Source organism: Falco cherrug, chromosome 1 (genome assembly GCF_023634085.1).
Source record: "Falco cherrug isolate bFalChe1 chromosome 1, bFalChe1.pri, whole genome shotgun sequence".
In the NCBI taxonomy this organism is placed as follows: domain Eukaryota; kingdom Metazoa; phylum Chordata; class Aves; order Falconiformes; family Falconidae; genus Falco; species Falco cherrug.
The window spans coordinates 24526696-24551818 of record NC_073697.1 but is presented as its reverse complement, the minus strand read 5'-3'; the positions used below and the strand labels follow the sequence as shown (position 1 = coordinate 24551818).

Here is a 25123-nt window from a genome sequence, read left to right as displayed (position 1 = left end):
GGCCAGAAGCCTTCAGCAGGCCAAAAGAGCTTCTGCAAGCCAAAAACCTTCAGGAGGCCAAAACACTTTCAAAAGGCCAAAAAAAGCTCCAGCAGGGTAAAAAACTTCAGGACGCCAAAACAGCTCAAGCAGACCAAAAATGCCTTCAGAAAGCCCAAAAACTTCAGCCAGAGCAGCGCCGCAGGGCGCGGGCTGTGAGGGTGCGGGGCGCGGGCTGTGAGGGTGCGGGGCGCGGGCTGTGAGGGTGCAGGGCGCGGGCTGTGAGGGTGCAGGGGCGCGGGCTGTGAGGGTGCAGGGCGCGGGCTGTGAGGGTGCAGGGCGCGGGCTGTGAGGGTGCGGGGGCGCGGGCTGTGAGGGTGCGGGGGCGCGGGCTGTGAGGGTGCAGGGGCGCGGGCTGTGAGGGTGCAGGGCGCGGGCTGTGAGGGTGCAGGGCGCGGGCTGTGAGGGTGCAGGGGCGCGGGCTGTGAGGGTGCGGGGGCGCGGGCTGTGAGGGTGCAGGGGCGCGGGCTGTGAGGGTGCGGGGCGCGGGCTGTGAGGGTGCAGGGGCGCGGGCTGTGAGGGTGCAGGGCGCGGGCTGTGAGGGTGCAGGGCGCGGGCTGTGAGGGTGCGGGGGCGCGGGCTGTGAGGGTGCGGGGGCGCGGGCTGTGAGGGTGCGGGGGCGCGGGCTGTGAGGGTGCGGGGGCGCGGGCTGTGAGGGTGCGGGGGCGCGGGCTGTGAGGGTGCGGGGGCGCGGGCTGTGAGGGTGCAGGGCGCGGGCTGTGAGGGTGCAGGGCGCGGGCTGTGAGGGTGCGGGGGCGCGGGCTGTGAGGGTGCGGGGGCGCGGGCTGTGAGGGTGCAGGGGCGCGGGCTGTGAGGGTGCGGGGCGCGGGCTGTGAGGGTGCAGGGGCGCGGGCTGGGAGGGTGCAGGGCGCGGGCTGTGAGGGTGCAGGGCGCGGCCCCCGCCAGGGCAGGCGGGCAGCCGGCTGTGCAGGAGCGCGGCGCAGCTCCTGCAGCTCCAGGCAGGGGGGAGCCGCCTCAGCCCGCAGCAGAAGGCAGGGCGTGCTGGCTCCAGAAAGAGATGGATGGGCTGTACCGTGCTGGTTATGGGACCCACCCAGCCTGGGGTCTCCTGACACCCCTGGGGTCTCCCGACACCTGCAGGCTGAGAAAGGGCACTTCGCGGGGATCTGCCTTATCAGCAGTTTTCCCTTGTCCCTGTCCCGACACCATGAATTTGGGGTCAGGCTTCCCCCGCTGTAGGACGTGGCAGGCAGCTAGGAAAGAAAATTCACTCGACTTTCCCTATACGACAGGTTCTTTGCAGCAACTGGCTGAGGAAGATTGTGACTAGCACAAAAGTGCTGAGGTGGCTTAACTCCGGACAGAGTGTCTGGCATCCAAAACGTGGCAAGGAGAGCAGCCTCTGGGTAAAAGCAGAGCAAAGAAAGTTCCCAAAGTGTTTTCACAGAGTGTTATTTTTAGCCTAGCTATCCAGGAAGCAACGTGGGGTTTTTTGGGGGGGAGGGACAGACACACATGGAGAAGAGGTGACAGTTCCAGCCCACGATGTCAACTAGAGATGTTGCTCCAGAACAACTCCTTTGAGACAGCTGGCTGTAGTAAGGCGCGATGAGTTTCTCATTCCCTGGGCGCATGCTTGCAGTTTGCTAGGTGACAGGTAGCTGAATGTCCGACCGGAGTCCCGCTCCTTGGCTGAGGTTTAGGATCGCAGCTCTGGCCTTCTGCTGAGGCACGTACATGGAAGAGACCAAGCAGCACCTGCAGTACTGTGAGGACCCTAGGCTGTGCCAACTGCTTTTAGCTAATACAGATAATAAATAATTGCAGTCACCATGAAACTTCCTGGTTGGAACTGCCTCCAGATGAACAAAACTGTTGAACAAATCACCAGCTAGGAAAAAAAACCCAGACCAAAGCAATGCAAAAACCAATGCCTCTATTTAGAAGACAATAATACATTTTCAAAATATGTTTCGCTATCTAGATCTAATGGAAATACTTCTCAATGAGAATATTATTTTAACTGGGGAAAAATACTTTTGTGATTTTTAAAACAAGTTTCCACTTGACAAGTAAAAAAAATGTTATGACTTCTCAAGGCCCTACATATACCTTAATATGAAGGCGTGCTTTTGTCCTAAACAGTAAAAGTAACTGCCAAGTCTGCATTCACATTAAACCACGCAGCTGATAACTGTGACACAAATACCAGAGAAGAAAATAACACCATTTTGGTACCCTCCACCATCAAGAACAACGTTGTGTTGTCTTTTGGTTTATAAGTTGAAGAAAAAAACCCCAAACCTTAAGGATAAATGCATTGCTAACATGCAATGGGATCCTGTGCAGAGTTAGAACGGTTAAGAGGTCCGTACGGAAAAGCATTTCAGATCATCGGCTTGTTTTTACCTGGTAACTACAGATGCTTAACAAAGTTTCGCTTGGTGTTTCAAGTTAGTTGTACAAATAATTTTTGTGAAAGGCCCAATGACATTAATGATGAACAGTCAGTGCATACTGGTAGTAAATAGTGCGCAACACTTTACAGAAAAGACAACGCTAGGCCTACAGCAAAATTGTTCTTTGTTTCTGGGCGATACCAAAGCCTGCTGTGCTTCCAGAAGGGTACTTCGCAGCCCACACTCTTAAGGCCATTTGCAAATTTTACCCGTGTCATTTCTGTAATGAATCAGGCCATTTTATTTTTGCTGATATAGTGGTTACGATCATCTGTGGCTGTCAGTGCAGGTACAAAGAGAGCACAGTGTTGAAAAAAGCAGGATCTCAAGCAGTTTTAAAATGTAGTTTTAAAAGTTGTAACTTAGCTGGTAAGAAAAGTCTCCTCCCTTGATGACAGCGCAGATTCCCTTCCGTCTCTATACCACAAAAATTATACTTGACACGACCATTTCTCCACAGTAGACAACGTTGGGCAGTGGTAGTTGGTATTAGGTCAGCTCTAATAGTTTATTCTCCAAGCTCACATGTTAAAGAAAATCTACTAAGACGTCCTGATCAGTGGGGACCTTTCATCTTCAGTACTCTGAAAGAAAAAAAATGGCAACCCAGCAAGTTAAATGTGGCACACTGGAGAGCTTCCACAGTGGGGAAGCTGGATTGCCGAGACTCCAAACAGGAAAGGAAAAAGCTCTTGGCTACTACGTCTAAGTACAGTTTCCTGTAAGAGAACAGCAGTACACTAAAAAAGCGCCAGAGGGTGGATGGCAGCGTGGGCAGCGGGCTCACTGTAGCCCCTTACAGAGGATGGAAGGCTGTAACCACTCTGGTGGGAGTGGGGACCACAAGGAGACCTATAACTAGCTGCGTTACTTTTGTTTGCAGGAAAAGCAACAAAAGCCATGTAGAGAAAACATGGCCTTCAGGTATCCCTTTGCCATTTTAATCCCTATGCAGTGTTCAAGAACATCCAAGAGAGCTGGTGTGAAGCTATCCACCTAGCGTGGGGCAGGAATGCCTGGGACAGGGGCCTCAGGTAATGGGGCAATTTTGACTCTCTAGCTGAGCCTGCTAGTAACACAGGCAGGCTCAAAAGCTCAAAGGAAGAAGTACCAGTCTCTCTTGTAAAGGAACCTGGAGTACAGTTCTGAGAGCATCTGCTCATGAAAAGCGCCCTGGGTACCCAGAGAGAAGAAAAAGAATGAAGCCAAGAGCCCAAAAGCAGCTGCTCAAAGCCACTGCTTGAGGAAAGGAGGCTGCAGACCTCACTGCCAAAGCGCTGCCACTACTGCCACTACCATCACACCCCCAGTCCCGCCAGAGGCATGATGGTAGAGGGTCCCACTAAGATAAAGCATACACATGGTGTGGCTGGGTGCTCAGGAGGTAGGCGTGAGGGTGCTGTCTTACACTGTTGTGAGACAGTATTTAGAAAACACCGCACAAGCAAGACCACACCAAGAACACAGCAACTATTAGGAGAAAACAGCCTACTAGAGTACCCAGTTTATTTCTCCAGGCAAAGGATCCGTAGTTTGTCTCAGCTGAACCAACTGCCTTGCCTATTAGGGTGGAATTCTGCCATCAGCTTTCAGCTTTCAATGTGACTAACAACCTTAATGCCAGCATGCCATTTTGGAACAGAACTTCTCATCAACAGACGTACAAACTAGTACTGCCTGGATAAAACTTTCTGCATGCTGTTGTCTATAAAATTCATCTGTTCTTTGGTCAGAAATCTGCATTATGATTCTGAAAAATAATCAACTGGCACAACACAACTGTTTCTACTGAGAATACTGTCAGACTGTCGCTGACTAAACCTGCCCATCAAATAGGGTGGACTTTTTGCATCTTATCCTTCACGGTCCTCTAGACAGGCTGATTTTTTTATTTTATTTTTTTTTACTACTGTTGGGAAGGGAATTAGGCACAGGAGACACAACCTGCCTTACCACGTTTCTTATATTAGCTCCATTCCTTTGCTTTGGTGCATTTATTCTGAGTCTATTAAAACTTCCCTTCCCTAGAAAAGTCATTATAAACAAAAACAACATATAAAAATGTTTGTGTGCAGAAAGACACTGAATCAGTAAAATCAACCAAAAGAAAATCAAATACAGGCAGACGTACAGTAAATGTCAAATTCAAATGCTACTTACCTCTTCACTTATTCCCCGGGACCTGCACACGAGCACAATAAAAACAATCCCAAAAACAATTCCTAGAGCCATGATTACGAAGGGGATTGCAGTTACAACATTGGCTTCCAGCAGGACATGCTTGAGTTTGCTGGCAGATGCTTCATCAATCAGAACACTCTGGAGCAGAGAGGGATGAAGAGGGAAAAAGATTTATTTCTGTTCTTCCTTTATATTAGCCCGCATTACTTTTTTGAAGGGTAGGGAACCAACATTCTCACAACTCTACACCTCTGCTTCACTGCTTCTTGATATACTTTCCCTCTAAGAATTTTTAGCTCTCTTCACGTGGTTGGAGAGATTGTCTAGTCTGCATTTCAAAAGAAAGCAGTGATTTTTAACTGTCAGTTTAGGAATGAAATAATATTGGCCTGGAATAGTGGTGTACATCACCGAAACTAGTTCCCTAGAGTCCTCTCTGCATCCAATTAATTCAGTGATCCAGCTGCAGCACAGGAATATTCACAAAAGACGGTTCAAAAATAGACGTGATCTTGTGAACTCCCACCTCCTCATCCAAGCATCCCTTTTCCTTGTGGCAAATACCTTTGAAATTAAAAGGACTGTCTGACTGAGAGTGTTTTGCAGAGCTGAACTTAATACTATGGTCAACAAGCATTAGGAGAATGTTAGTTAAGAAACAGCAACAGCTTCCTACCTATCACTGTATAAACCAAGAAAAACAGCATTTTCTTTTCTGGTTAGCTCAAAGACAGTATTTTTGCAGGCATAAACATACCACAGTGCTGCAAAGAAGTAACAGTATTTACCTCGTTTATATACATCACTGGAAAAATTAGCGTTCGGATGTTGCCTGTTTCACTGTGTAAAAAAAGCAATAATAAGTTATAGTTTTGCAACTTGAGGGCTGTGAAGACAGCTTATAATAGAATAATGATCGAGGAAACTGTCCCTAAAAAACCTATGGGCTGTTCCTTCTTATTCTTGATTTTCACCTCCCTACTGGAGCAGAACAATCTCGATCTCCAAGATGGGTAATAAATCCTGTTTTGGGAGCAATGGCATGTTTTGGGACTTGGTGGGGAGAAAGAGAGAGAGATCTGTAAGAGGCTCATTAATAACCAACTGAATGACAGATTTGTGCCAGTCAGCAGGAATGCTAAGCTAAGCTAATGTTGAAGGTTACTCATATTTGTAAAACACAGAAACTATTGTCCAAGCAACATGCGCACAGCAGCAACCCCCCCCGCAACATTTGGCACACATGAAATAACAGCTTATGCCTAAGTTGGGTTCATGTGCAGCTCCTGGGCACTAGAAAACAAGGTGGTGCTTTTCTATAGAAACATTATCAACTCTCCCAAGAGGAATGGGCAGATAGAATACTTCTTTTTTAGTTATAATATATAGCAAAGCTGTGCCAATAAACATCAGTTCAGAAGCTAAGTAAGAAGAACAGCTACTACACAGCTTCAGCGACAAGTAAATCAACATGCCAGAAAGACACAAGATGAGGGGAATGGTATTTTTGTGCAACTGAGCTGCAGTTTGGGGACATGCCCCTCAAACTGGAATGCCCAGAAAACCAGGCAGAATCCACTTGCAACACCAAAGGAATGAGGCGTTTCACTCATGGGTTACCTGTGCCCATTCGCAGGGTAGTACTGAGTGCCAAAGTTGCAGTACAAAGATTTCTCTTCATCATACCAGTGCAGTCCCAGGCAAAATACTTCTCTCTACCTGATCAAATGAGCCCTCCCTCCTGAGTTTTGGACAGGACTTGCCGGCTGTGATAAGACATACCACTTGGTCTACATTTTGTGCTTGTTGGGGAAAGGCACAGGCAGCCCTGTCTGGGGTCATGCCTTCTCATTTGGTTTTCACGTGACCGCTGCTGAGAAATGATAGTAAACTGCGATATTTTTGACTCCTAAAAGCTGTGAAGAATAGGACAGCATGTCCTCGCTGCAGTGAGTAGCCACTCTCTGAGTTCTAGCCACGCTCCACTGTGGCAGACCCTCTCTCTGAGCAAGCCAACCAGTGTGATATGACTGGTGCTACCACAAGCATCACATGGAACCTGTGCGTAACATCTTGCTTTTCTTGAGCACTGTCTCTACTCTGCACATGGAACTGCAAAATCTACTTGCTCTGTGAGAAGATACTGCCACTTGTAACTGAGATTTGACTGGATTTCTCTCTCACTTGCTCTCTCCAACCAATATTCCATCTAAACACTGCAGACAAATTCATTTGGAATATCAAATCAGCTGTAAGATATCCACCTGGCAGCAGAGAACACTTACAAAAATTCAGGTAATTTTCTGACGTGAACATTGATTTGCATCCGCTTGGCTGCTTGCAGGACAAGCCCCGTCAGCTGGGGAATAAAAGAAATCAATGTTAAAAAAAGAAAAAAAGAAAGGAAATGGGAGAACACAACCTAATATTTACACAGGTGTGGACTTGACAAGGCAAGACAAGACCTGCTTAGGGTTATTACTTATTTTCCTTCACCAAGATATTATTGTAACTCATATACCTACATTCCAGTTTGCCTCTTAAGGATACGTGAAGAGGCTGCAACGCAGAGAAGGGTGCCATTGTGCGGTGCAAACTTACACTTGTAAGGCTACAGAGAGATATCCCCTTTCTTCCAGATCCAGCTGCAGTTCTGGAAAAGGCTACCACCTACAGCGTTTTATTCTGGTTTCTGAGTACTGCTGCAGAGACTCTGCAATCTCAGCCACAAGGCAAACCTTCCTTCCTCAAGTGTGAAAAACAGATGCTGACCACAGTCAGCGGGAGCGTATGAGCACAGAGTGAAGTGAAACACTTCTCGCAGTAGTGCCACCACTACGTAAGAGTATGCACTTGCATGCACGTGAATATTTTCCTCATTCGAGCAAGAAAATTTAGGCTGCAGAGCGGGTGGCAGGGGGGGGAGACGCAGAGCTCATTTTGTGGTAGCACGAAAAAGCTGAGTAGCTAGAAGCAGGGTAACAGGAAGAACCTGGCACCAAACCAGGTATGAAGCAGCATCTGCACTAGACCTTAAAGAGAGGAACTATGCAATTGCTTCCTGCTTTAGCTACACATAACACCTTGATGAGTCAGAGCATGATTTTGCCCTTTCCCTCTACCGACATTCGTATGCGTGGATGTAGAGATCAGTGTTGCAGTGGTTTTAGCTGGGATAGAATTTTCTTCACATAGCTGGTATTGGGCTATGTTTTGGAATTGTGATGAAAACAGTGTTGATAACACATGGGTGTCTTAGTTATTGCTGAACAGCGCTCACAGAGCCTTAGGCCTTTTCTGTTTCTCACGCTGCCCTGCCAGTGAGTAGGCTGGGGGTAGGCAGGAAGCTGGGAGGGGACACAGACAGGACAGCTGACCCAAACTGGCCAAAGGCATATCCCATACCATACAACATCGTGCTCAGCAATGAAAAACTGGGAGAGGAAGTTTGCCAGGGCTGCCATTGCTCCAGGACTAGCTGGTGGTGACCAGCTGGGATTTTTTTGCATCACTTGTTTGTCTTACTTTCATTTCTCTCTCCCTCTCCCTCAGTAAAGCATCTTTATCTCAACCTGAGTTTTCTCACCTTTACCCTTCTGATTATTTCCCCCGTCCTGCTCACGGGGAGAGAGTGAGCAGCTGTGTGGTGCTTAGCTGCCTACTGCGGTTAACCACAAGTGTAAAACCATGGACCATCAGTCAGTTGCAAGCTCCCTTTATTTCTGACATTTCACAGCAAGAATACCAACAACTCTGTAAGCTGTCATGAAAGACATTATCACCACGCTTCTGTATCTCCCCTCTCGTGATTCCATGCTATCTAAACTGAGTCCAACATCCACAGAATTTTTATTAATTTGCTCTCTTGGACCACATATCCTAGCTTCTTCAACTTGGGGAAAACACATTCAACATAATACTCAAAAGGTTGGGATGGCATGGTGAATGGGAAAAGTAGCCTCATCTGCTGCTAAGAAATATTTTAACCCCTTAATCTCATCATTACCAGTCTGATGGCATCCCTAATTGCACAGGCAGAATGGGAAAAGTATTTTAACTTTGGCTATCCAGCACAATTTGCTCTATACAGCAAATACAAATAGATCAGTTCCAAATAATCTAGTATAGCTTCCTTGAGGTCAATGGGACTATGTCGATACACACCATCCAAGAAGGTGACCTGAACCCATGTGCTTGGATTCACCTACATAACCCTTTAAAAAAAGCTGCACTTACAGGATTGATGTCCAGAAACGTCTCATGATAAGCCTTTTTGGGATGCATGCCCTCTATGTCCTCTATAAACTTTTGATCTGCTTGGTAAAAATGTGGAGCTGATAGAAATATTGGAGCACCTGGAATGTGAAAACATATAAAGTCACCACCTAAGAAAGGCAGAGCAGGATTCAAATTAGTCTTTGAGGACCTCAAAACTCTTGCCACTGTGCCATTGACAATAAAAGGAAATGTCCATTCTGGAGCTACAGAATCAGCACTCTGACTCCCTGTCTCCAGAACAAGCCAAATTTTCCTTGTGCAGCATCAGCATGGCTTCATGTCTCCAGCTTGCATGCTGGTCTTTTGCACAATTTTCATTCAACTACTCAGGCATGACAGCTACCCGGATAAGAGCAGAGGATAAATGCCCAAGCTGTTCAGTACGGATCCTGGTACTTCCTTCTGATTCCTTGATTTAAATAATTGCTGGAGCAGATAGCATCTGACAGGAAGATCCCCTCAGATCACTACTGCATTTTACAACCAATCAATCTCTTGCTGGTGGCCAATTTCACGGAGCACACTCAGAACACTACACGCCTCAAAACGTCCTCATGTATTTCAGATAGAAAGGAGAAATATGTTCCCCACTGATGTCCCTCCAACCTGCTTCCACCACCTAGTAACATACCTTGCTTGCAGATGCTGACATTGAGGACACCAGTGCCCGGGCAGTTTCCTGGTGGCACACAGAATCCAGCATTGTCTGGGTTAACTGTTGTGTTGGCAAATACCATTGCAGAGGGCACAAAACGGTAGGTTGGGATGCCTGCAACAGTTCCTGAGCTGTCGTACACCAGGTAAAAAGATCTGCAAGGAAGAAAAGCCAGACTCAGATTTGTTAGGTCTTGTGCACACACTGACACCTGCTGCAGAAGTCTGCTGATGCCTGTGTACTGCCTGCAGTAAACGACAGACTTGGTTTAAGCCCATTTCAACAATCTTCTATATTACATTTAATAGCTTTAGATCAGCAAGCACACATCTCGTCATTCTGCTGCTGCACAAAATGGACACTCCTGCACCCAGCTGTGCTGCTCCAGGAACACCAGCGCCCACCTTCAGCATTTCAGGATCTTGCTCTGGGCCCCACATTGCTACTGCGCGTTGTGTGAGACAGTGCTGGTATTCGCTACTGAGGGGGAAAAGGAAAGGAACACAGTCGTGGAACACAGAACAATTTGGCAAGTCCTGAATTTAGCATAACACACACCTATATTGATTTAAATAGAGAATTTCTGGTTGGTTTTGTTCTTCACAGACAGGGCAGTGGGCAAGGGAGGAGACAAGGTGGAACACAAAGAAGGAAGCATCAAGATTTTCTGCATCTTGTTGCATTTCAAACAGCATTACGTCAAGTCATGAATCTCTGAAGAAGGCAGCCTGGGTTCTCTAAAAAAGCAAGACACAGAGGAGGGGGTCTGGAGGAAAGAAGCTTCAGGCAAGGTTCATATAATTCCTTCCATTCGCCTCATTACTAGCCTTGCAAGACAGTCCAGTCCACCTTTGCAGTCATCTTCCAAATTTTCACTTTATTTTGAGATAGCACATCCTCAACTTGATGCAGATTGGGGGTTTTTTTGGTTTAATTCTCTCATCCTTCATACCACGAATAGATGCAGAACACTTACACTGTTAAATAAAGTCACAGGAGGAAAAACAACGGCCTAACATGAAACCTCAAGAGGAATGGATGTAAATGTTCTGCTTTAAGGTCTGAGCAACATTTTCTTCTCCTTACCTGCAGAAATCAGAAGAAAAGATGTAAATGTTCTCGTCTTTGCTAATCAGTGGGTGAAAGGACGTCCCATCTGTTCCATTGATCATGTTACATGACTTTGTTGTCCACCAGCTCAATGACCTGAAGAAAACAAAGCAAAGAGAGTAAGGGTTAAAGGATCCTTGAGCGGTGTTCAGGCAATGACAGCTCATGGTCTAATAATTAGACCTGTACCTGTACAGGGCTAAGTCCTATCACCTCAGCTCCGCTAACAAAAAAGGGGATTAAAATGGGTTTAAATTGCATGTGTAGTCTCTTTACACTGGTGCCAGGCAAGCAAGAACACATCTGCAAGCGTTCCTGCCATATATGCAATTGCTGGCAGATGTTTTGTTTAATGGGAGGCGGATGTTTTAGGCAGTTCATCTTTGGCTTCATTGTAACACACGCTGCCCACTGAAGAGGCGTTAGATACCTGGGTACAAGTTGGCCCAGCCTTGACTCTAGGTACAGAGCAGTGAGGAAGCGTGGTGTCTGGGAACACTGGCTGTGTACATGCAGGAAGCCACCCACAGGTGGCTGGGATGGGTGTCCTAGAGGAGGGAATGGAGAGGGGGTCACCTCTGCCAAGAGGCGATCAGGGCTCTGGAGGAGAGTATCCACAGCAGTCTGCTCGCCAAGGGCCAGGGCTGCCTTCCTGTCACAGTTATATGACACATACCAAAATACTGGGGGGCTGGTCTGAAGCTACAGTCGCTAAGAGCTACTGCCATCCTCAGAATAAAATGACTTTTTTTTTTTTTTCCCTTTTTGTGAACAATGCTTACGTTCATCCAGAATGTGAAAAGGGGCAGATTTGGACAGAGGCCACACCACGCTGAAAAACTTACTCTTTTCCTTTCCATTCCACAATCCTTGAGAAGTTCAGGTAGTTTGTTTCCCCGCTTAGGAAAACATACTCTCCATCATCGGTTCCATTCATCTGCAAACAGATACGTGAGCTTTTAATCACTCTGCTCATTCTGTAACACCTGGCTGGTAACTACAACAGAGTGGCAGGAGCTGATGATGTCATTATGTCAAATCCACCCTAGGAGTGATGGACTTCCCCTGTGGTAAGTGCAATTCATTAAGCCCCACCTTGAATATAAATGCGGTGGAAGTGACTGGGCTCAATTCTTACATCTCCCAAGTGAAGGAAATATAACACTAGAAGAGCTTTTTTTTTTCCTTCAAAATTTGCCACTAAAAAACAGCCCTTAGCAAAAAAATAAACCCACAGCAAATGACCTGAGCACTGCAGATGATTTCCAAGAAACAAGGAGCCCCCATAGCCCAAAACATGCAACCAGAAACTCTGTGGAAGCCCGTAATGGCTCCAGCACAGAAATAACATACAATTTCAATCAATTACTAAGGAAATTGGTCAGGAAAATTTTCTAGGAGTTTGCACAACCAGCCCCACAGAGCTCGTGTTATGCAAGCGAGCACAGGCAATACTGGTTAGTCCTTGGGAAGCTTATCCACACCTGATAAAGAGAAGTCAGATAAAAACACTCACAGCTGTGCTACCAGCCAGTACCTAGACACAGCCAAACTGAAGAGGGAACATCCTCTTGCTATCCCTGCAGCCTACGTCCTGGCCTCAGCCCAGGCACATCCTTCTCAAGTGGTGATGAGAGTCCAAACTCTGCAGCAAGGAAATCATTCCCCATGTAAAACATCAGAAAGTCTCACATCCCAGTTACCTTATTAAACAAACCAAATACTGGATCGATCTCAGGATGCAGAAGATGAATGGTGGACAGGAGCCTGTCTTTGTAGCCCCACAGTAATTCATGAACTGTGTGAACTGTAAACAGGGATTCTTGGTACAGAAGCAGCAGCACTTCTGTGGCAAACTGAAGAGGAGTTGACCTGGTCCACTCCATCGCTGTCTGCCAGGGAATTGGAATAAGGGAGCAATGGTCAGATTTATTGTAGAATAAATAATACTGGCTGAGGCACACACAGACACATTTCAGCACTGCACATGTTTCAACTGTATTTTCAGTTTCATTATTTCTACTCGCAGCAAGTAATGTGCTGCCTAACAGGTTCTTCAGCTCTTCTCCCACAGGGATGTGCTCTGGCAGATTCCCGTTCAGCCTGGCACTGGCACACAACCAGCTCAGTTCCATGCCATTATCTGCCACAGTCTTAAGATTTTAAGTGAAATGTGCAAAACCGCTTTCTAAACAGCCTGAACTTCACACGTAAGTTACAGCTGGAGACATGCTTTGAATTTCACTGTTAGGAAGTCACTGTTTACATTTTTAAAAGCCATTTTTCGAAGATAGCCATTTCTCCAAAATGCAAACACCACCAAAATTTCTAGCTGACGAGTGATTTTACAACATGTCCTTAAAAAGGCAAAACCAAAAGAAGGCAATATTACTTGAGCGAATCAACCTGTAGTTCTAGTACTGCCTCTTACAGCACATCACAGTCAAAAATCTGAACAAGAGGTAATCCTTACCACTGCTCAAATGCCTGGGAGGAATTGTAAATACAGTGACTGTATTGTTTGCAAGTTTTAGTAAGCTGAGTCCTATCTACTACTATATACAGTGCATTTATGTATTAATCCATAAAATCAAACAAGTTATTTTTGGAAATGCTGGGGGAAAAGTAGAAATTAAGGTATCCTGTAATTGAAGTCAGTTAAACTACTACAGGGATTAGTTACACAACCAACCAGTATTCTAGTACAGTCTAATTTCCTTTGGAAGGTATAACAGCTTTAAATTTGCATGTTGGCGTATACGCCTGTACGAGACCAAAAGTAATGGTCTGCCTCTGATCACCAAAATGAGCATTTGTTCGCAGAGTACCTTCACCTAACATAGCTTGGGGTACATGTTTTAACTTTAATTTTATTCTGACAGCACCCTTTCATTCAGCTGTATCTGAAACTCCTCTGCTATAATTTTCTGTTTGAGATGCAGACTTGCAGGCAATTTTTGCGATTTTGACAAAAACAACCTCAAGCATTCCAAACTTTCTCATTCAAAAGTCAGAGTTCCTCCTATACATTTGACATGACTAATTCCCTAGTTTCACTTACTCATGGAAACTCAACAATCCTGATTTCTGCTCATCTCCAAATTGTGTGTGTCAGCTCTCAGCACAAGGGTGAGGCACTAACACTACAGAGGCGTATGGAGAGGGAGGAACATTAAAAAAACCCACCCCACAACAGTCCAAACTAAAACTAAATGCAGTAATTGCCCCAGACATAGACTGACTCTCTCGTTCTTCAATCACATTTATCTACCACAAAGGGAGAGACAATATGAAGCAACAAGCTGCTAGTTATAAAGCATATTAAGATGATTTCTAAGCATAAATGAAAGAGAACTCACCACTGCAGGAATGTTAACTGTTCTAATCAGGTCCACTTCAGGGTCTCCAACTGACTTCTGAGGTTCAAATATATACGTCTTTGGATTCAGAGCAGATACTTTGGTACCGTTGTCCAAAAACTGAACATGCACTCTTGGCCTGTATTCTCTGAAAAACAAGAGAATTGGTTCTCTAATTGAGTTAAACAAGTACACATAACATTAATTGCAATTAACTTATGGCTAGTCTACTGCTTTAAGCACATAAAGGGCTGGATTTTCAGCTCATTGGGAGTAGACTCATTTTTGCTACTGTTGCTGTCAGCAACAAAACTCCCCTTGGTGTCAGTGTAAGCTGAATGAGACCTCACGGGGTGCTTCCAAAAATGCCACCCCACATGTTAATTGCACTTCATATTTTTGCTTTGTCTTTAAAAACCTCCAAGGAAAGAGAACGATTTCAGACCATACAGAAGGATTTAAAGGCACTATATATGAGACTGTCCTTGAATTCTCTTAAATTGGAAAATGAAACTTTTGCCTCTTTGCTGCAGGCAAAATTCACTTCCAGGCCGAACAAGATGTAGGTTTCACATTAAGTCTCATTAACCTGACCTAAGAATCTACCAGAATCTTTCTGCTGGCTTCAAAGTACTTTGCACTAGGAATTCTGGGCTTACATGTGACAGGACCACAGAACAAGCCTCATTTAAGGCTCTTCTCCTTCAATTCTCAGGCAGGAATCCGGGACACAACAGAAGTCCAACTGAATTTTTGCTGTGAACTACTCATGGCCTGGGAGGTTGCTTCTGTTACTGTCTATGTACTCTGACGAGCAGCATAAGACTCAGGATTGCTGACAACCAAATGCAATTGGCAAGAAACATCAAACGCTACCTGCTGGTCTGATGAGGAAGTCAGTTCTTAATTACTCTGAAACACATGTCATTACCATAATTCAGTCCCTTGCCACTACAATTTTACTAACAAAAACCATACAATTCTGCAGAACTGGCTGGCTCAGGCTCAAAATGAGTTTTCCATGTGGCTTCAGCAAACCTGAAAAGGGAAATGGCAGGCTGTCTGCTCACGGCACCATCTTTTTGGCGTACACATGAAGTGCACTGTATTTCAGAAGTCTACATGGACTCCAGAGTTTGTTGACTTTTACCTTGCTTTGCTTCCTGTGTAAATTTTAAGTCTCAAGACGTGAAGGTGAATTATCCTGCAAGACCCTGTGCTATGATGTTTTTCATTCATTTCAGATCCTGGCTGCACTAGATCCATCAATGCAGCTTCATGACAGGCTGTATTTCTCTGGTTCAGTCTTTCACATTTAAAGCAAACTGGAAAGGCCTGTGAACCTGTTCTTATTAAAAACCAACCATTTCCCATCTTCCCTACACAAACAGCGTTATCTACCACTCTTCAGCATCCCTGCCACATTTTGGCTTGATTTCGCAAGAGCCTCTTGTACAGCAACCTGCTTCATGTCCTAGGGCTTGAACTGAGGGGATGGAAATTGACAACTGTGAAGTGCCTTCCCTAAAATAGGCCAGAGTTAACCTGAGAAGCCTCTCCAACTCTGAAAGGGCCGGAGAGGAAAATAATACTCCCTGATTAGAGATACAAGTACAAGGCTCTCCGATGTTAAGGACCAAAATCTGTAAATGTGTGCAAGACCAGACAACATTCAAGCATTCTTTGGGACTCGGCAGGCTTGAGCAAATAAACAGCTTGGCCTTTTATTATTTTATATGCTGCAAATTCAACTTTCAGGATTTAAAAACACAAGCATTACTACATTTTTGTTACAGAAACTACCTCTGTACTCTGTAAACTGGGTTTACAATGTATGTTGGTCAAAACAATGAACTGCAGGAAGGATCTGCAGGAAGAGATTTGATTTAGCTGTCCCACCTCCTCTTTCTCACTCAGATTTTTTTCCTCTGCTTGTCTGGGCCAGTTTACTTCCAGCTTTTCTCCCCAATACTCTGTTTAACAAAAACACTGGGCCACGCACTTCATGTTAGGGCATTTTAGGTGTTCTGCCACATGCTAAATCTAATGAGTCTTTAATGCTTTGCTACATGGGGCCTGTGAGACAAACTTGGTATCTATTCTCTGGCTCGAGCAGGCAGTATGTCTGCAACATCCCTCCTTTCTCCTTGTCCTCCCCCTCCCACATGCCTCCTCTTTTCCCCCATGTGCTGCTGACAGTTTGGTAGGGTTGGCAGTGACAGCTAGGCAAGGATTAAAGAATCTCCTGGAAAAAAAGCACTCCACTTTCGAACTTTCCTCTTTATTCTATCAGATGGAACACAGCACAATCGAATCCTGTTCAGACATGTCAAAATCAGGCTCACCAAACAAGCCAGAAGCAACTGAAACACACAGTGCTGGAACCTGCAGCCTCCCTCCCTCACCCACAACAAACAATTCAGCCTGTGGCATGTATTAAAGGGGAAGGCTCTGCCAGCTAGCCTCGAACCAGCAGCCCAGGCTGGGCCCCTCCTTGGGCACACACCAACCCAGCCAGCTACATCACCAGCTCTGTTCATCCCACTGAACTCTTTCATGGATAAGCTGCAGCTTCACAAACTGGACTACACGTGGTACCCAGAAGACACTCGGAGCTAAGGAAAGGGCAAAAAAAGAGGCTAGCAAAGGGTGCAAAAGAGCATGAGCCATGTGGTTTCATGTAGCTGTATTACATCTAGAGCTGGCCCTATTTATCTTCCTGGCAGAGAGAAAGCACTGCTGACTAATTATCAGCACTACACTACAAAGGCCTGAAGAAAAGCTTGGGAACTTGAAAGCTTTATATATCTTTTCTCCAGCTCTACTGGTTTATCTAATACAAGGTGTTTTGCCAAAGCACCACACGTAGTTTTGCCAAGGCTGAGGAGACACAGTACTAAAATACAGAGGAGACAGGGAAAGATTGATGGCAGAGAGTGAAGCAAAGCCAAGGTATGGGAAGAAAGAAAGGCAAGACACACCACAGAGAGCTTACTACAAAGGCTCTCCCTATTCTACAGTGCGTTTTCCAAATCCTAACAAGCAGATTCTGATCATTTTACAGCTTAGGTAAAGACAACTCCTTCTGGCACTAAGCTGGTACCCGGTCTGAATGAACATGTGTGACCAGAAGTGAGACTGACAATGAGACATCAACCTTTTTGCCATGGTTCTCATACCTCCATGACTCCAAAGACGGTAACACTTCCTGCCACAGGTCTGCTCCTGGTTTATGCTGCTACGTGCAGCAGAGCAGAGTGAAGCTCTAAAGGAAATCTCATTTGTAAGGTGACTTTAAACTTTAAAATCTCTCCATGTGCAGCAGAGTCCTACTGTTCAGTGTGCAGCCCTACCACACAGAAGGAGAGTTCAAGAAGCTAGATAAGCTCCAACACTGCACATGGCCTTAGTAAGTTTGTCTGTCTGTAAAAACAGTAGACATGTCTAACTATAAAGTAGGTTTTATAGTGAGGGCTGGCTGAGAAAGATCCCTGTGTAGTACCACACTCTAACTGGTTTTCTGGCCGCATTTTTACCAACGTGAATTATGCAACTTCAGCTAGGAACTGAGTTCTGAGAGAACACATGAATCATGCTTTTTTGCAACCCTCCTCTCTCCACTCTCAAACATCACCCAACTGTTTTTTCTCTCATAAGACAGGAGGCCAGGATGCAAACAACTTCCTCTGTGTTCAGCAACTGAGGAACAGCAGCACACAAGCAAATCTTGCCCAAAATCTGATGGAAGTCACTGCCTTAAACTGAAACTGATTGCAGGTTCTCCAAGTGTCAGCCTAGTTGTACTGTCTGGGTGGGGTATGACCATCGTCCCTTCAATAAACTTCTGCTCACACATTAACAGGTAGGTTTTCTTCTACAACGGGACCCCGAGCGTTCTGGAACCCACTTTTCAGCTTCCTTCCACACAACAGGTTTAATGAAACATGCAAATAGTGAAATGGTCCTACCGGTAGGTGTATGGCCCTATTTCCTCTACAAGAGGAGTATCGCCTTGAAGCACTTCCAAGGGATTTGTCACATTAAAAAAGTAGAACTGCATGTAGACTGGTGGAGGAGGATCCTCCCAGGCTTCAAAGGTTTCCGTGCCATTTTTCAATACTGTTCCCTGAAACAAAAGAAAGACAGATTAGCTGTTAACAGTAGATGCTGTATAATATGTATAGGCAACAGAGGAATTGTTGTCCTCAGAACAAGTGCAGGCAATAGGATTTGAGACCCATTCTATGAAGGCTTATAGATATGTTTTAGTTTGAAACATCTCACTAAGTACAGACAAGATAAGGCACACGCTACAATGGCTTGCAGGCTAGGGGCATGCATTTGTTGTGTTGCCTGACATTTTTCAGAATGAAGGTTTATCAGCTATTACACAGCAATCCTGTTCCATTTCCCATGTCAGCAAAAACCTAACTTAGTGTAAGATACCACAAGATGTGCCAACATTACAAATAAAACTGGAACTCAACAGTGCAAGGCCAAGGGGTCCTAAGAGAGGCCTCTTAGGAGGAACAAGGCCAGAAAAGAAGCTTAGATTCCATGTGTTTTGGTTTTGTTTTCTTTGCCTAAGAATGCCAGATTCCAGTACAGCTGCAAGATTCTGTCTCTAAAGCAATGAGACTTTGTTTTTCAGTGGGCTGTGAGGAAAACTTACAAGTGACAGGAACTGCTTTCACGTAGGCATATTAGGATTTGTGCCTTTCTGAGGTCTCTGAAGAGGGCAAAGATTCTTCGCCCTCTGTCTTTAATCACTTTCCTACAGCAATGACAGCGCATGCATCTCCAGACCCATGGACTGTCAGTCTATTTTATAAACAATAAAACCTGGACCTACGAAAGAAAAGCTATAAATCATAATTGTATCACAGAAGCACTTAATTAATGAATCAGTAATTCCATTCCCTACTAGCATACACACTATAAGGTAAGTCACAGCTGTACCTGTATGTAGCTCCTTTAGAAACACATAATAGAGGTCTCAACACCTCATTTTTCTACCATTCCATTTTAGATAAAATTCACCCAACTACAAAAGCATCATCACCAACACCACCAAAATCAAGGCTTGTCATATAGCTGTAACATTGGTACTGCTACTGTGGTAATAAAGAGAAATTTGGCTTGCAGAGTGGAATTTTCAGGAATTAGCACAAAGAAAACTGTATCTTTGAAAACCGTATCATCTGTAGGCGGAAGAAGGGGAGGGGGGAAATAATTTGCAATTAAATGGGTCTTATCAACACTTGCTCCTTTTATTCTTCTGAGAAAACAAGTCAAATATTCTAAGTGCAAGCTCAAAAGCAGGGCAGTCTGACTGGACAGCTGCCACTTCTGGGTTACTGTTTATGGGGTCTCATCAGCCACAGTTGCCTCAGGACTCATTCTTGGCTTTCACACTTCAGGAGCTGTTTTCTCTCCATGTAGATTTTAATTTAAAGAGAAGACTGTTTCAAAGAAAAACTTACTGGCAGGAGCTTGGCGTGGCAGCAGTCTTGCTGAATGGCAATGAAAGCCAGCCCAGCTGGTAGCACTTCGCAGTTTCAGACTGCTTTCCTCTTTCAAACCATGTTTTCTGTGCACAGCACAAAAAATAATATTTAAGACATGCTTCAGGAGCTTCGAGCATTTCTTTGGAGCTACCAGCACCTCATATATACCATCTATACCATATACATACAGCCCAATGCTTTTTGATCCCATTTTCTTGCCATCTATGCCAAGAAGACTCCTCCCTGTATTCCCACAGAGCCCTCCTGAGGTTGGTGTGTAGGATCAGGAACAGAAAATCTCCCCAAATCAGGCATGCTGCTTTCATGATGTCACCACAAAGGGCTGGGAGCAAGGCAGAAATGTATTTAAGACACCTATAGATGACCGTGATAGTTTTTCTCCACACACACAGAAGCACAGTACAAAGCCATTATTTCAGAGGTGGTGGTGTACTGAACTAGGGATGTCTGCTCCCTTCCTAAGTTGTATAAATCTCACATCTCTCACGTGCATGAAACGCAATGACTATAAGCTTGACACTGATAAACAGAGCAACTATTGCCTGTCTTGACCGTAACCATCCGTATCTAGGAATTTGAACTGTTCTCTAACAACTACTAAGCATATTCAGGACACCTATCTATTGCTCAAATGTCTGACATACGAGGCAACTAAAATGAGAGATTACTACTCGGTCTAAATGTGCAATGTTTAAAAAAACAAGTTCACCCTGGTCATATTCATTCCAGTTTGAGGCTCCAGTCTATCCTTTATGATGGAGGGATCGCATTTACAATGTGCAGGGAGGCTGTGTCCCCTGCCCTCCTCTCCTGAATTAGGCTGAAAACAAGAAGCTCCCCAACTCCATGTAGCATCCCTATGTGCAGGGTTTCCACCACACTCTCTCGATTTGCACAGAAGCATGAGATTACACGCAAAGAGCATTAGTAAGAAGGAAATGAAGGAGCTTTTATCTAGCAGGTTGGTTTAAATACAGGCTCCTGAGATTCTGAAATGGTAAGTGAACCCCTGGGAGATGGGCTGTAGAGCAAAAGGGTAGTGAAACAGAAGTCATCTGGTGATTTATCTCCTGGATTCTGCAAGACACCATTTGGCTCTCCCACAGAAATGACATGTCTATTTATAGCTCTGTACAGTGACAGCCCCAGTTGTAAACCCAGGTTCACAAACTTCTGAGCTGGATTCAGATAGACTCCTGTAAAACTCTCCAACAATAAAATATGATAAGCTCTTTTCTTCTGTTTTTTTTGCCAAATGTTACAGGGATATTTGGGTCTACCACATGCTATTACACAGCCTAGATCTGAGAGAAAAGGATGAGGGCATATTTTTGAGCAAAACATATGTCCACATCCCTCAGCTGGTGGTATTCAAGTTTAGCTCTGCTGATTTCCTTCCACACCAGAGTAGGATCTGATGTTACACGACTGGGATTGCTTGGGTTTTGTCAGAGCTTGTGTTCACTACTAGGTTGGGCAGGCTGCAAGATACTAGAACAGAGCACTTTAAAATATATAAATATTTTTTATATTTATTTTATATTTATAAATATAAATAAAAATATATAAAAATAAAAATAAATGTATAAAAGATAGAGCTCCAGTGTAGATATTGCTGCTGTACCATTTAAGGCCAGAGAATCGGATCTTTCCTCCTTCCACATTTATGTGCAAGAACAGGAGACACAACTGCCTCATCCGCTGATGTCTCCTTGTCTTGACAGTGCTTCACACAAAGGAAATAAAAAGCAAGCTTTCCCTCCCAAATATAGCTGTTACTGCTAGTGACAGTGCAGGTGGGAAATGGTACTGAACATTTTTGGAATCTACACAGAAAATTAAATTTCATTTTTCTTCCCTGGAACTACAAAATGTTCTAATTCCAAGACATGTTTTTATGCATTCACCTGCGACAGAATTTAATTGCAACTTTTTAAGACAAGTATAGGGACAAGCTTTCAGAGCAATATGAACAGACTTCTCTAACCCTGCACCTTAGGAATGGTCTGCTCAAAAGCAGCATCTCAACAGATCCTTCATCTAAGCCTCCAAACTAACTGTGCCAAGAGCATAAACCAATATAAAACAACATAAAACAACAGCAGCAAAAAAGGATCAATACATAAACTACACCAAGGGACAAAGTATCTTCCCTGTCCTTCTGGGCCCTAAACACTCCAGACAAACCAGCTCTAGAGAAGGCTGGCAACAAAAGTCCAGTGAAATTTCAAGGGGTCAGAAGACTAAGCACCTTCTAAAATGATCAGTGTAAGGTATGTGGCATAAAGCAAACACTTGAGGTAAAGGACTGATTGCCCACATTTGGAATTAGGTGCATAGATCAGAGGCTGTTATAAACTGCAGGTTATGGCAGTAAAATACATAACCATATAACCAACACAGAGCACAAGGCAAACACTGCGAGCAGCTAGGAAGGCCTTTCTCCTGTAGGCAGCTAATTTATTCTTGTTCATTACAGGTTTTTCCCCCCATTATTCACCGGAGTTTCAGGTGCTAGCCCCTGATAATAAACAGGTATTGGCCAAGCTGGACATTTGATGTGGCGTGGCACTCGAATTCACAAAAACCCAGAAGACTGGCAAATGCTACAGAAGTAAGTTGACAGGATTTGAATGCCTTCTGGGAAAGGTGCTCCCACTGTCCTTGTCACTACGCCTCCGCCTGCTGATTTTTAAGGGGATGTGAGGTCTGACAGCAGGCTGGATTCCCCACTCTTCCCACATCCCCTCTGTATCCAAGAGCCCTGCCTTCGGCTGGAAAGGATGCAGCACACAAATTGAAAGCTGACCCACCCTCAGCGGTTCACAGGTCCTAGGTTTGGACACACAGGTGCTTCAGCTGCTCCAAAATGTGGTCTTGTGTTTCAGCTGTAGTTGAGACTGCAAAGACAGCTCTTCACGATGAGTCAGCTCTGTTTCAGGACCACTGGAAAGCCCTCAAAGGAACATGAACTACCTGTCAAAAGGGCAACCTCTTGCCCCTTCTGCAACTCCTCCAGTGACAGACAAGTTGAGGAGGCTAAGGGCCAGAGCTCAGAGATAACGTTTCATGTCCAATGCCCTGGACTGCAGGGAGCTGGAAAAGCTCAAGTCTTGCCACATTTCAAAGGCAAATTGAGATTTGTCTATTTGCCCAAGGTTTTCTAAGCTGTATACATGATTACACAAGAGACAGCAACTTTCTAGACTACGCACAAATGAGAAAAAGCTCACATGGAATAAGACACATATGGAAAGTAGCCGAATCAGCAGAGTGATTGGGAGCACACTGCTTTGGGGCTGAAAGCTGTACTTCTGCAGCTTGTGTGTGTGGCTCCTGGAGAAGGCCAGGAAGGAGTCCATAGCTAGCTCAGGGAGCAGGACGCTTGATTCTGTGCATCCAGACATATGGTAGCACAAGCTGAAGAGCAGGAAGCAGGAAAATACTGAGCTCTGGAAACTTTATCCTGCATTACTGAAAGCTCTGCTGAGCGAATACCAACTTACTCTTACATAATCAACCACTAAGGGTAAGGAGCATGCAGCTAAGAGATAATACGCGTAAGGAGGATCACGCCTAATTCCTAACAGTCTTATGCTCTACCACCAAACTATTTTTTTTACCCCATTGCTCTTTTGACAGGAGCATGAAATAGACTTGAAACTAGACCTTCTGCTGTGATGCGGAGGATGACAGACTCCTTTCCGAGGAGACCCAAGGTCTCGGAGATGGACCTGCAAATAAAAGCCTATGCAAAACGCTACTGATTTGGCTTGGTTTGCATACAATCTGCATACATTAACATTCACATCACACCTGGCTTTCAGACTGGCTAGAAAAGGTATGGGCTGACGATCAAATGACTGCAGGATAAACCACCCATTATTACCCATGCTACGCTCCAGCATGGCAGAGGCACATACCTGAGAACAAATGCTGTAGGAGTAGCTGTACGAGCAGTTCCTGAAGAGCAGCTGGTGTGCTGGCAAGCTGCAGGACTGCTTAGCCTATGGCAGCCTTTTGGGTTCTTTTTTGCTACCCCCTGAAGTTTACAGGCACACAACCTGCTTTAAGCTGACTGCCAATCTAAAATTGCATTTGCTAAACCAAACTGCTCTAAGTTAAGACAATACAGCTTCCATGTTAGGAAATGCTCCCTGTCAATAGCCCAAAGAAAAGAACAGTAGAGTGGTTAGGACATCACAGGGGATCAGCAGACTTTGGTCACTAGTTAGACAACAGCACTGGTCAAACCCCTTCATTTGTTAGCACTCTTGGCTTCTGTGTCAAAATAACAAGAGGATAATATATCTCGGACTAGGTTAATAAATAATTGTTCATTTACATGCATCACAGGTATTTTAAGGGAGTTACTAACACGGTTGACCCTTCTCACTGGACCACCAGATAAATGTAGCGCCAGTATGAAAGAGGAACAAAAGCTCAGACCGCGAACAGTGACAGGCTCTGCATTCGTAACAACACTAGGACGGGTGTCCCTGACCTGTGCTACAAGCAGCCTTTAACAACAGGGTGACATACCTCGCTGTCATCACCCAGCCTGGGAACCTACCACGTGCTTCAGCCCACAGCACCTCTGGCCGTGCTCCAGAGGCAGCGCTAAATGGAGCAGCAGAACAACCTACTGTACAAAAGCTGCAACAAATCTGCCACAGGGATGGCAAAACAGGAGGGGTGCTTTAGGTGTCCCCTGCTCGCCTCGTGAGAGGGCTCCTCACCGCGGCTGCTGCCCCACCGCCAGCGCAGCTGCCCCAGGAGAACTGGTTTTTGCTCCCGCTGACCCGGTTTTACCCGGCCCGGCCCGGGCCCAGCGCAGCCCCAGCCCCACCCCGCGCCCCAGCCCCGCCGGGCGGTGCGGCCAGGGGGCTCCCTGCCCAGGGATGCTCCTGCCCTCGCCCAAGCACAGCTGGGGCAAGGGGGGAGCCAGGCAGCGCCTCCCGCCAGCCCCATCCCTCCCTCCCTCCCTCCCTCCCTCTCCTCCCAGGGTGATTCTGGAAGGGAATAAACCGCTCCGGAGGGACCGGGGTGGGAATCGGGCCGTGCTCTCACCTGCTTCACCTGCAGGTCCACCACCGTCTGGAAGACGTGCGCGACCAGCAGCGAGATGCTGGCGATCAGCAGCGTCATGGCCAGGACCCCCACGGTGACGAGGCACAGCGACTTCATGGCTGCTGCCGAGAAAGGACCAGGGGCCGGGCCGCCGCCGCCGCCGCCCGCAGGCTCCGGGCCGGGCGCAGGGGGCGGGCGGCCGCCTCGCTCCGCCCGACGGGCCGGGAGGGGCCGGGACCGGCCGCCGCCGCCGCTGCCTCCCGCCCCCCCCGCCCCGCCCGCAGGGGCCGGCGGGGATCCCCGGGTGGCGGGGCCCGGGGTGCTGCCCCAGCGTGGTCCCCGCAGCGTGCTGACCGGGAGAGGGGAGAATCTGTCCGAGAATCCCGGGGGGTGGCGGTGGCAGTGCCGCTGGCGGGGAGCCCGATCCCCCTGGCTGCTGGCGGTGGAGCTGCCGGTGCGTGGCACCATGCAGCGGGCATCTTT

General features: G+C 46.0%; 1 protein-coding gene across 2 annotated transcripts; it reads right to left on the bottom strand.

The window, feature by feature from the left end:
• Positions 1-1919: 1919 nt before the first annotated feature.
• On the bottom strand, positions 1920-25123 carry SCARB2 (scavenger receptor class B member 2). Of its 2 annotated transcripts, XM_055706555.1 has the most exons (13): positions 24641-25123; positions 18011-18168; positions 14043-14190; positions 12387-12575; positions 11529-11620; positions 10660-10779; positions 9550-9728; positions 8877-8995; positions 6926-6999; positions 5429-5480; positions 4620-4778; positions 4413-4483; positions 1920-3043 (listed from the first exon to the last, which is right to left on the bottom strand). In XM_055706555.1, the coding sequence occupies exons 1-12, from the start codon at positions 25106-25108 to the stop codon at positions 4454-4456; spliced, it is 1788 nt and encodes a 595-aa protein (XP_055562530.1). In that variant the 5' UTR covers positions 25109-25123; the 3' UTR covers positions 1920-3043; positions 4413-4453. The 2 variants fall into 2 exon arrangements, with proteins under 2 accessions (XP_055562530.1, XP_055562523.1); XM_055706548.1 differs by lacking the exon at positions 4413-4483.